This window comes from Oryctolagus cuniculus, chromosome X (assembly GCF_051225735.1).
Source record: "Oryctolagus cuniculus isolate XC-2025 breed Fujian yellow rabbit chromosome X, ASM5122573v1, whole genome shotgun sequence".
In the NCBI taxonomy this organism is placed as follows: Eukaryota; Metazoa; Chordata; class Mammalia; order Lagomorpha; family Leporidae; genus Oryctolagus; species Oryctolagus cuniculus.
Window position 1 is genome coordinate 17,822,379 of NC_142888.1, and position 12,708 is coordinate 17,835,086.

The 12,708-nt window shown below is 39.4% G+C and overlaps 1 protein-coding gene across 14 annotated transcripts in view; it reads right to left on the reverse strand.

Moving 5' to 3' along the window:
• The window catches only part of DMD (dystrophin), a 2,249,390-nt gene that overhangs the window by 548,590 nt on the left and 1,688,092 nt on the right, over positions 1–12,708 (reverse strand). For all 14 annotated transcript variants that reach the window (XM_070067426.2, XM_051827673.3, XM_070067427.2 and 11 more), the window contains one exon: positions 727–881. In XM_070067426.2, coding sequence (XP_069923527.2) covers positions 727–881 — 155 coding nt within the window. The remainder of the gene's footprint in view (positions 1–726; positions 882–12,708) is intronic.

Consider the following 12,708-nt stretch of genomic DNA (forward strand, 5'->3'; position numbering starts at 1 on the left):
ACAAATATTTACCAGCATCCTATCATATCATGTGGCTTAGAACCTGGGGACGCATTAAATAAGAAAGATACAGTCTCTGTCCACAAGAAGTTTACATTAATTTGGAGGACAAACATTAAACCATTAGTTACATAACTCATGTTTTTAATTCTAATAAGTGCTAATGGAATTAAGAGCATGGATAATAAGGAAATTGAACTTGGTTTGAGAGGGTAGTATCTCTAAGAGCTTTTAATTTCCATAGAGAAGTAAATAGGAAAGGCTGTTTTGAGTCATATTAACCTACGTGGACTTTTCCTTTGGGTGTGGGCAGTAAGATACAATGGTGACACTGTGGATAGCTCTCACTCCATCATGAAATGCAAAGTGAGTTCTTTGTCAGATCAAGGTGAGGGCAGAATGGGACAGAAAAATATTTCTTTGGATAGATATCTCAAAGAAGACTGATAAATGGCTACTCCAGATACAAATCCATCTTTTTTCCTTTAATTTCTCGTCACTGCCTCTTTAACTGTGGGCTAATCATTTCATCTCACCACACCTCAGGTTCTTCACATCTAAAATAAGAGACTGAGCCAAATCTTCAAGCTTAGTTGAAATTTGGCATTCCATATTTTCACAAGCCCCAGTTAAGCAGGACTGGGAAAACAAACCTGCATTGTCCATGCAACATCATCACCATATCATTGCAGTCAGTAACACTTTGAGAAATAATGTAGTCCATACCTTTTATGAATGCTTCCCCAGGAGGCATTGATGTTCTCTGTTATCATGTGTACTTTCCTGGTATCATCTGCAGAATAATCTCTCAGAAGTTTCAATGCCAAGTCATTTGCCACATCTACATTTATCTGCCACTGGCGGAGGTCTTTGGCCAATTGCTATAAACGCATATGGGAAAGAAAATGAGTATCAGTTTGTTTTCTAAAGTCTGTAGAGCTTCTTAAAAGGCTTTGTACATAGCTTCTGAATTTATACGTCAGAACTTGCCCACACAACTGCTTCTAAGCCACCGTGTGATTTTAGTTAATCATGACAACATAAGCTACCTCACTTTTCATGACCAAATATTTCAAAAGTAGCGTCTTAAGCAATACCAAATATTAGGTATTTCAATTCATAGCAATTAATTAGAAGTTAAGTGGGTTTCATAGTTTTATCATAGGAAAACTATAAAATAAGCTCCTATGTAATTTTTGAGTATGTGACATAACAAAATGGGAACAATAAAAAAAATTGCATGTATTGATATCTCTCTTCATTAACTTGTTGAATTGTTTATGTAATTAGTGCCATCTACTGGCATTGAACTAAACTTGCATATAGAAAATATTGAAAAACTGTGCTGCTATTCTATGTGAGAACTTTTTTTGAAGGCTCATAATACTTTAAATATCCTAGTTTAAAATTAGACTAAGAGTTAAGATAAAAGTCTCTTGCTAAACCAAATCACCAATGTAGTCTTCAGTAACTGGTAGTTATCTAACTAGCCCTTTTTATCACTGAAAACAGGTTTCAATGAAAAATGCAACCCATGACAGATTTATCTGCAAGAATATTAACATAAAATTTCTCTTAAATACTTCCACAAATGCATGGAGGAAGTGCCAATGCATTAACTTGTTGAATGATAATATCAAATCCAACATAGTAGGTTCAGCCATTGACAAAGCAGTAAGAACAGATTTCATTCCAGAGGAAAGAGTATGATAATTTTATATAAAAAAAAGGGAAACAGTTAACTTTCACATATGTAAAGAAAATGGAGTATTAAATCAGCACAGTACAATGCAACACAAATTAAACTAACATAAAATAAAATCCAAAGCTGGAAAGGCTGGTAAAATTAGCACACTCATGTCCTGCTAGTTTCTATTAGAATAATTTGGCAATCAATATCAATTGACATACAAATGCTTATTCCCATTTAGCCAGTAATCTCACTTTTCACACTTTATCCTAATAAAATATTAAAAAGATGATAAATATAGGAATAAAAATCCTCATTAGCCAAAATGGCCAAAAAATGAGTAGCAACTTCAATATTTAATGAGAAGACATTAAAATAGGATAATACATTAACCCAATGGCCTAATATGTAGTAAATGTGCACAGTAATCATTGTAAAATCAGTTCTCTTGTGCAAAAAACCCTCACATTTTTTGATTAATTTAGAATTTAAAAAACTAAGAATTTGAGATGGTGATACACTGCAGTCCCATATACCTCTTATCCCACTTCCCCTTAACAACTCATATTCATATATTTGTCACAATTAATGTACCACACCTAGCTTACCCTATTTATTTTGGTCCAAACTCCTTCTATGCCTTCTACTCATCTCAGCCTCTAGTAATCAACATTCTCTGCTGAGATTGAGTTTGTTTTTTAATTTTAGCTCCCACATATGAGAGAGAACTTGTAGTAATTATCTTTCTGTGTCTGGCTTATTTCATTCAACATGTTCTCCAGTCCCATTCATCTTTTACAAATGACAGGATTTCATTTTTTTTTTCTAGCTGCATAGTATTGCATTGAGTATATATTCCACATATTCTGTATCCATTCATCCGATGCTAGTCACGTTGGCTGATTACGTATTTTGGTTATTGTGGAAACAGTGTTGCTCTAACCATGGTGCAGCAGGTATTACTTTCATACAATGAGTTTATATCTTTGGATGTGTACCCAGCAGTGAGGTTGCTGGATCATATGGCAGTTGCATCTCTAGTCTTTTTATTTTTGTAATATCCACACTAGTTCCCAGTTTCTACACTATGTACACTCCCAACAACAGTGTGTAAGAGTTCCCCCTTCTACACTTCTTCACCAGCAGTTGTTGCTCCTTGTCTGGTTGATAAAAGCCATTCTGACAGCGGTGAGGTGATATCTCATTGTGGTTTTGATTTGCATGTCCCTAATGAGCAGTGCTATCTAGTGGGTTTTTTTTTCCCATGTATTTGTTGGCTATTTGCATTTCTTCTTTTTGAGAACTATTTGGATCCTTTGCCCATTTCTTTACTGGATTGGCTGTTTTTTTTTTTATTGTTGAGGTTTTTGAGTTGCTGCTATATTCTGGATATTAATCTTTTTTTGTTGCATAAGTAGCTTGCAAATATGTTCTCCCTCAAATCCACAATTTTTTAAACTTTTATTTAATAAATATACATTTCCAAAAGTACAACTTTTGGATTATAACAGCTTCCCCCCCCCCCATAACCTCCCTCCCATGCGCAACCATCCCATCTCCTGCTCCCTCTCCCATCCTATTCACATTAAGATTCATTTTCAATTATCTTTATATACAGACGATCAATTTAGTATATACTAAGTAAAGATTTCAACAGTTTGCACCCACACAGATACACAGAGTATAAAGGACTGTTTGAGTAGTAGTTTTACCGTCAATTCACATAGTATAACACATTAAGGGCAGAGATCCTACATGGGGAGTAAGGACACAGTGACTCCTGTTGTTGCAAATCCACAATTTTTAACAATACCATACTTAAAAAAATTTATTTATTTGAGAGTTAGAGAGAGGGAGAGGGAGAGGGAAAAGGAAAGAGGGAGACCCATCTTCCATTTGCTGGTTCACTCCAAATGCCGGCAACTGTTGTGGCTGGACTGGGCCTGAAGACAGGTGCCTAGAAATCAATCCAGGTCCCCCACATGGTTGGCAGGAACCCAACTACTTGATTACTCACTGCTGCCTTCCAGGATCTGGAGTCAGGAGCTGGAGCTGGGTAGCAAACCCAGGTACTCTGATATGGGACTGCAGCATCCTAATCAGCATCTTAACCACTAGGGCAAACACCCACCCTGTACTGTGTTTTTCAGCTCATTAAGAATTTATAGCTGGGGCCAGTGCTGTGGCGCAGCGGGTTAATGCCCTGGCCTGAAGCACTGGCATCCCATATGGGCGCCAGTATGAGATCCGGCTGCTCCACTTCCAATCCAGCTCTCTGCCATGGCCTGGGAAAGCAGTGGAAGATGGCCCAAGTCCTTGGGGCCCTGCACCCATGTAGAAGACCTGGAAGAAGCTCCTGCTCCTGGCTTTGAATTGGCACAGCTCCAGCCATTGCAGTCAATTGGGGAGTGAACCATTGGATGGAAGATCTCTCTCTCTCTCTCTCTCTCTCTCTCTCTCTCTCTGCCTCTCCTCTCTGTGTAACTCTTACTTTCAAATAAATAAATCTTAAAAAAAAAAAAAAGAATTTATAGCCATGAACTGGAAGGGCAACAACAACAAAAGTTGATGTTTCTGGAAAAATCATTTTAATATTGGTTATTTTGTGTTAGTGTGATTTATATAGCAAAAATCAACTACCAGTATTCTAGTATAGTTTCTTATTTTTTTTTATGTATTTTTTATTTTGACAGGCAGAGTGGACAGTGAGAGAGAGAGAGAGAAAGAAAGGTCTTCCTTTACTGTTGGTTCACCCTCCAAAGGCCGCTGTGGCCGGTGCACCACACTGATCCGAAGCCAGGAGCCAGGTGCTTCTTCTGGTCTCCCATGCGAGTGCAGGGTCCAAGCACTTGGGCCATCCTCCACTGCACTCCCGGGCCACAGCAGAGAGCTGGACTGGAAGAGGGGCAACCAGGACAGTATCCGGCGCCCCGACCGGGACTAGAACCCGGTGTACCAGTGCCACAAGGCGGAGGATTAGCCTATTGAGCCACGGCACCGGCCTAGTATAGTTTCAATGTGTTTGATGGTATTCTTATTCCTTAGAAATGTAGTAATCTGTATATAATGTGGCATTTCTTAGTTAACTAGAACATTCTATTCTAGGGTCAAACTAAATAACAGCATTTACTGCACACAGCAAATGGCATATTACCAAACACTTATCAAGAAGCTAAAGCCTTTGTTGTTAAGTTCTGCTACAGGAGAGGAGAGAGGCAGGGTCTACTGGCACTGAGCACAGCTGCTGCTACTACAAGCAATTAAAATTTATCCTTGTTTATGGAATACTTGCCTTTTCTTCAATAATCCCCTTTATCAAGCATTGTAGCTCCTACTTTATTACTTTTCTGATCTCTACATTATTCAAGAACCTTTCTTTGAGGGGCAGAGGTTGACATTGGGCCTAGGGGTTAAGATGCTGCATGAGAGGCGCCTATCTCATATTGGAGTGCCTGGGTGTGTCCTGGCTAGTCTGCTTCCAATTCAGCTTCCTGCTAATGTGCGCCCAGGGAGGCAGGAGGAAAGGAACCAAGTAATTGGGTCCCTGCCACCCATATAAGAGACTCAGATGGAATCCCTGCTCTTAGGACATTTGGAAACAGAACCAATGGATTGGAAGATTCTCTCTCTCTCTCTGTCTTTCAAATATATTAGTAAATAAAACTTCAAGGAAAGAAAAAGATCAATTCACATCGTGGTAAATTGGAAAAAACAGAAAATACAGTCTTCCAATGGTTTCACAAGTTCATGCATATGTTCAAACATATCAAATTGTATGCATTAAATATATGTAATTTTTGATGTATCAATTACACTTCAATAAAGCTGTTAAAACTTTTTAAGATGCAGAATAGGCCAATGATTCTAAAAATAACCTACAGATCATTTTAAAAAACTAAAAGTGTAAGTTGCCAATATGCTTGAATTTTCCAAAATCTCTGAATAGCAAGCTAGAGTTAAATTAGCAAATTCATAATAAAAAGAGGTATAATAGGACCTGCTTTCCACACATGTGTGCTCCCCATTCCTCTCTTCCTCTCTTGCCCTCTCCACCCAGTCTGTCCGGCTTCCCTCACCCAAAAATAAACCTCTCCCTTAAAAAAAAAAGAGAGCTGAAAGAGGGAGGCTTGACTTGCAATCAGAGCTTCTCAAGGTTTTTTAATGGCTGAAAGGCAGAAATGCACATGCTGTATATTTACTCCAAAGTTGTATTCATAACGAAAGTTCAGACTTTTATACCTAAGGAATCTTGACTGAGAGATTACCCTCACTGAATGCTGCCCAGGTTTTGTGAGGATGTAGGATTAAACAGAAAAACTCCCACTGACCTTGACTAACACTGGGAGCACTAAGACCCTTATCTACAGGCACAAAGGTTCTAAATCACAGCTTTCTTTCCTCCCTTCTCAGACATTCACAACAGACTGGTTTCCCTGCCTCCTAAGGTAATAAACTGGCCACCTCAGCTTTACACAAGTGTCATTGGTCCTAGGAACCATGACCTTGACCAGCTTTGCCTACCGCTGTGAAATGTACTACCGGGCTAACTCCAGACCTCGGAAGGGGTGTAAATTCAAAAATACAATAGACTTCACAGCACTTTTTTCTTTCTGAATTCCATTTACAAAGGTGTAGACTATAGGGAGTTGCTTGTGTGGCGATTACAGTGTGTGAAGACATTTAAAATACTGCAAGGATGAGCACACAACACCACAACTTTGTGAGGAATGCGCATGGGTATTTTCTATGAAGAATATAAAACACTAAATCCCATAAATATTGTGTCCTTAACCGGCAAAGACATAGTTCATATTCAAACCTAATATGATGCTGCTCCAAGAATTGCTTGGTATTCATACACAATATTTTAGGCAGAGAACCTGAAGTAATCTCGAGAATTTTGAGTATTATTTTTTATCTATTTTAATGTTTGATTTCTCTCTCCCTGTCTCAATTAGTAAGAAGTCTTTTTAGGGATACTGGCCCTACGTGGGAGGAAACAGGATATGAAGAGGAAGAGTAGCTGAAAGTCTGGGCAACAGAGCGAGTCTGCTGGGTGTGAGTGCTGCATCCATCACTTAGCAGGTGAGTGGCAAATGGGAAAGTGAATTATTTTCTCCATACCTCCGTATCCTCCTTTGCTAAATGGGAATATTAACAGTATTTACCTCCACAGGTGATTATGAAGGTTAACTTAAAAAACTCCAGGAAAACACAAAGGTTATCTGGCATAGCCAAGGCATTAAATAGCAGCTATGACCACCACCAATTGCCATCATCATCACGACTGCTGATGCTACTACTACTGCTTTTAATGAATCACAATATATTCACTATGGTCTGAACCCCTATGCAAATCAAGTGGCTTGCTGTCTTACAGACACTGTCTACACACACAGTAGCTCCAAAAAGCTCCCTTTCACTGGGGAGATAAAAGTGAGCGCATAGACCTATAATGAAAATTTTGAAGTTGAGTATTAAGTTTTGTTATAAAATGTTTTGGATAGTCACCTGCAAGTGAAACAAATGTTTGCGCCAGATGAATTAGATATTTACATCGTTAATGACTGTGTCTCAAAGGAGCGTCATGAAAGGCAGTGCAGGATGAAAAGGCATTGTCCCAGGAGGCCTTCCTTGTCCATTGGCTTGCATTTGATCTTAAGGAAGTCACTGACCCCGTGAATCCCATTTTGTCATCTGTAAAATAGGATAAGGCTACTTTGCCCAGACCGTAGGCTTGTCGTGAGGTACCAAAATCGAACAGCCTGGAAAATTATACAGTAGGATTCTAATATGTTTATGGACGAGAATTCTACATCTTGGATTTCTATCTCTGTCTTGGATACTGTGTTTACTTTTATGAACTAAGGACTTCATGGACAATGGAGCTCTGTGAGCTAACAAGGAGCTTATTAGCTTTTACATTCAGTCTCTGTCCATCTCCTGCTCTACTCAGTGCGGCAGATGGACTAAGTCCCGAGAGGGGGGTCAGACTTTCCCAGGATCTCTCACTAGCTGGCTGCAGCAGGGTTAGGGCAGTGCCTTGTACTGGTGGGGGATAGAATAGCAAGAGGAAGGGTGAAGTTACTGATTTTCTCCCATTCTGTCCATAGTGATCAGTGAGTGCATTTCCCATTGTACCTCCCCTCGTAGTGCCAGCAACTGCTGGGCGGCCCCCACAGTGGTGGATTTAGCACCAGATGGCTCTGTTTTCTGGGCTTTGGTAACAATTTCTGGCTCTCCAGCCTTTGAGGTGGTAACCCAGCAGTTTCCTGAAGCTGCGATATTCTCAATGCCTCACTCTCTCCTGTTGGGTTTCTCAGCTGCCCTCTTACCCATGTGATCAGTCCTTTGTATTAAATTCTCTCAGTTGCAAATACTTGGTGTGGTTTTCAGACTGAATCCTGACAGCAGAAACTGAAAGAAATCTCACAGCAAATGACCCTGCCTACAACCCCACAGGAGGAATAGAATACATTAAACATAAATTTCGTGAACTATCCGACTTCTCACTTTGTGTCTTTCCCTCCAGTCTCAGAAGAAGAGGCGACTTTTGTGCTACTGGAAGTTGATTTCGCCATCTGGGCACCCATCTATTCTGGGATCCTCCCCCACATACTCCCTCCCCCTCCATGAGTTCCAACTTCTTGGCTCTCTGCATGGTCCTTCCCCACGATCTTCAAACCAGAGTGTCTAACTCATCTTTAAACGACTACAGCAAAAATCTGCACTCTATCATTTTTTCTCCTTTCACAGTCACACTATATAGAAGGCAAATATTCACTCATTGCCTTAACTTGATCATATTCCTGCCTATCTACAATTCATCAAAATCAGCCTTCTGCCATCACCATTCCATAGAATTGTTCTGACAGAAATCTCCATGGCAAATTGAATTATTGACTCTGTTTCTTTCTATCTCCCTGTACCTGTGTCCTTTGCTATGTAACTTCAAAGTCCTCTTACAGAAAAAGCAGTTTACATCCCTGCCTTTAACCTTCGGCCATGGGACCTACTTTGCCTAATCCTATTGAGATATTGATAGCTTTGGGATCCGCAAGGAGGGAAGGCCTACACTTCCGGGAATGGAGAGGCCTACTTCCGGGGAAGAAAGTCCTTGTCAAGGTCCCTGCTGGTGCCTAAAAGTCAACCAATGAGGATCAGACCCGCCTCAACCTTTAACCCCCACGCCCTGAATCTATAAAAGGAGCCCTCCCAATCTCTGAGTGCGACTTCCCTGGTCCCCGTTCTGTTGCTCTGTTGGGACCGGGGAACCTCGCCTGGCAGCGGAACCCCAATAAAAGCCTGTGAATGAATTGATTCGTCTGCCTGGGAAGATTTGTTGTGCCCCGGACACCTTACAGATATGACTTGACGTGACACAAGCAGAGGACTGAAATGTGCTGGTTCAGCGTGTTTTGCATTTCTCCATCACCTTTAGATAAACAGGTCCCATGCTTTTCTGTTCATCCCAGAAGAGGGATGAGTGACACATGGAGCAGACGCACCCACCCAAGTTGCTAACTCATAGGAAGGCAAGAATGTGCTTTGGGTTGTATGCTCCTGACATTTTGGGGTTGTCTGTTACTGCAGCATTTTTGTGAAGATTAGTTCATTGATTCTCTCACCAATCACCAACGCCTGTAGAAGAGTTAGGTTTTCTAGGTTTTCATTTACTTGATTTACTTTGCAGCAACTGGTGCTGCTGGCTACTGTTTTCGTGAAGTCTGTCTTTGGCTCCATGTCTTCAGGTCTCCTCTGTACTCTCATGGTTCAAATTTGCCTTTTTTTTTTTTTTTTTTTTTGGCTTTCCCTGGAATATCACTGTTCCCCAAGGTTCAGTCCCTAGCTCAATCTTCTACCTCTGATTGTAAGTTCATCTTTAACTGGAGAGGTGGCAGGGAGCAAGCATATCCTCTGAGGAGCTGTATCATCATTTTCCCTTATATTTGAATCTTCTGCCCCCACTGGCACTATTCTGATTTGGGTCCCTATAAATACTTGCTCAGATTCTGCACTTATATTTTTATGGGTACACTCCCTCCACTCTCAAATCAGCCCTTCCACCTACAGACAAGGCTTAAGTGCTCTTTTTGCAATGCAAATATAACCTCATTATCCTTCAGTTTAAAACCTTTCAAGGGCCAATAGGTGCAAGACAAAGCCCAATCCTCTTTCACCTTTTGTAATCTCCTTTCTTTTGTGCAATTCCATTACTGTCCACAGGAGAACATAGAGGCCCCAGGAGGTTAAGTGACTTGTTCAAGGTAACAAAGCTAGTCAGCCAAAGAGGCATCAAAAAATGGAGATTTCTGGGTTCTCAATTAGTTAAAGAATATGTGCTTCCATATAAAACAATCCAAGGAAAAGTATTGAATTCATTGTAACAGAACTTTGAAGAATATAAAATAATCTTCTTGATGATTATAGCATGACTGGAAAACTATCTTATAATAATTTTTTTCCAAAGACAGCAAAAGAATATATATTTGGTTTATTAAAAAAGTCACTGAACAATTTAGTCTTATGTATGAATTAATGTTCTATAAATCCATATCAGGAAAAACAAACACAGTTCCTTTCTTCCTTGTGTGGATTAAAATGACCTATGCAACCTCTTTATGGATTTACAATAGAAATGTTAAAATATCTGTAAGGAAGCTATTTCAAAAGCAAAGCCTCTCAAGACTCATCTATTAAACCTTTGACATTACCAAACAACTCTGTTTCAGAAGGTAACACTCTATACAGGGGATACGATTTAAGAAAATGGCCCTCATTTTCCAGCTTACTGGAAATGATTAATCTTTTCAATAGCTTTGAGGACTAACATACCAAAGTTGTTACTTTTTTGTCCTTTCAACAATGACTACAAGCTGAGAGCAGGCTAGTAAATGTGTTATCGGCCAACCCATTAGAGTTCCATTATTTTCTGTCTTACATGGCTTCATGTAATGAATTTTTATAATTAAACTAATGGCATACAATTTATTTTTCCCACTCTTTATTTTCAGGCCCCATTTCTCTTCCAGCTTCTTTGGAATAAGTTTTATACAAAAAAGAAGGGAGGAGAGTCCTCCAAGTGCTTCATTACCTTAATTTCATTATGACATTTTGGAAAGCATTCTTTTTATTGGGGTTCTCTCTTTAATTTGCTGACTTTATTAAAAGGCTTAAGTGGTGTTGTAATTAACAAATCACATAGCTACCTCTGGCATCTAAGAAAAGACTGGTGGAGAGGGTATAGAAATGGCTGGGTGGAAATAACGCCAGAGAGAATGCCAGAGGTCAAATCCCCAGAAAGCGGCATTTTCTCAGTATTTCCAATCCCATGAGCCTGCTTTGGTGGACTGCGTGACTGGTCACAAATACCCAGTGCCTTGTCATGCTCGAGGCCTATCCATGGGTCCCCCCCTTGAACTCACGGATGGCCATTTCACTGGCTTTGTCTACTTGTCAATTCCAAGCAGATGGCTTAAAAAACAGTGCATTATTCATCATGTTCACGCCTCTGTGGTCATGGAAGCATGGAGCAAGAAAGAGCAATGCTCTTTCATCATCAATGCTTTCCGAGTGACTAAGCTAAGTAGAAGGCCCTTGCCAAACAACAAAGGACCCATTGCATGAGCAAAGGATGAACTCTGTGTTAAGCTTTTAGATTTTGTGGTTGTCACCGTAGCTTAACATAGCCTATCCTGACTGAAATAACTATTCGGATAGGACCTTGTCTCAAATAGAGTAGCACAATTCTTTTATCTCTAAGTAGTCTGGGGCCAAGACCAGGGATAGGATAAACTAGTATAATGACACATGGTCTTGCTAATAAATAGGAAGTCATGCAAATATTGAGGAAATGTTCAGCGCACCTCTGTCCCTGTTTTTATGAGCTAGAGGCAGCATCTCAGGATACATTCTGCGGGACAAAAGCTGCCTATCTTGACCATAAAAGCAAGTAGCTCTTCAGTCATTCTGTGAGAGGCTGCCATCTAGGAAGTTCTTCAAGGCCAGAGTTATACTTAATTTTCACTTCTATGGTTAATTAGGAGTTTTATAGATAAGATAAATGGAGACTGTTTCTACAGTTGAGTTTATAAGAAATCTATAGTCAGTATCATACAGATATACTTTTCTGACTAGCTTTATTAAGACACAATTCACACACTATTAAATTCATCCACTTAAACAGCCCCTCAGTGGTTTTTTAGTATATTCATAGAGTTGTACAACCATCACTAAAATCTAATTTGGGAATATGTCCTTCTACCCTAAAAGGAACTCATTTTGTTAACAATCTCATATTGTTAATTTTCATCTTCCCCTATAGATTGTTGCCCTCTTCCAGCCTTACTGGCCATTTCATATAAAGGAACCCATATAACACATGGTCTTTTCTAAGTGGTTTCTATCAGTTAGCAAAATGTTTCCGAGGCTCATCAATGTTATAGCACCTATCTGGACTTCATTCCTTTTCATTACTGAGTAATATTCCATTGTCGAATGCACCACATTTGTTATCCATTTATCAGCCAGAAGACATTTAGGTTGCTCACTTTTTGGCTATTATGAATACTACTACTCTATATATCTAAAAAGAGGTTTTGCGTGTGCATATGTTTTCACTTCTTTTGTGTATATACCTGAGTGAATAATGATTATTTCATGCTAACACCGTATTTAATAGGTTCAAGAACTGCCACATTTTTTTCAAAGTGGTTTCTCCGTGTTATATTCCTACCAATAATGTATAAAGGGTTCAATTATCCTACATCCTTGTCAATACTTTTTATTTTCTTTTTCATTTTAGTCATCTTAATGGACATGAAGTACTGTATCATTATGGTTCTCAATTGTATTATTATTAATAATGCTGTTAACCATCATTCCATGGGCTTAGGATCATTTGTGCATGTTCACCCGTACAATTTCTGTACTGTATACTAACTTTCTCAAATAAGAGGAAACATGTGATGTTTATCTTACTCTAAGTGATACACACCAGTCTCTATTTGATTCTTACT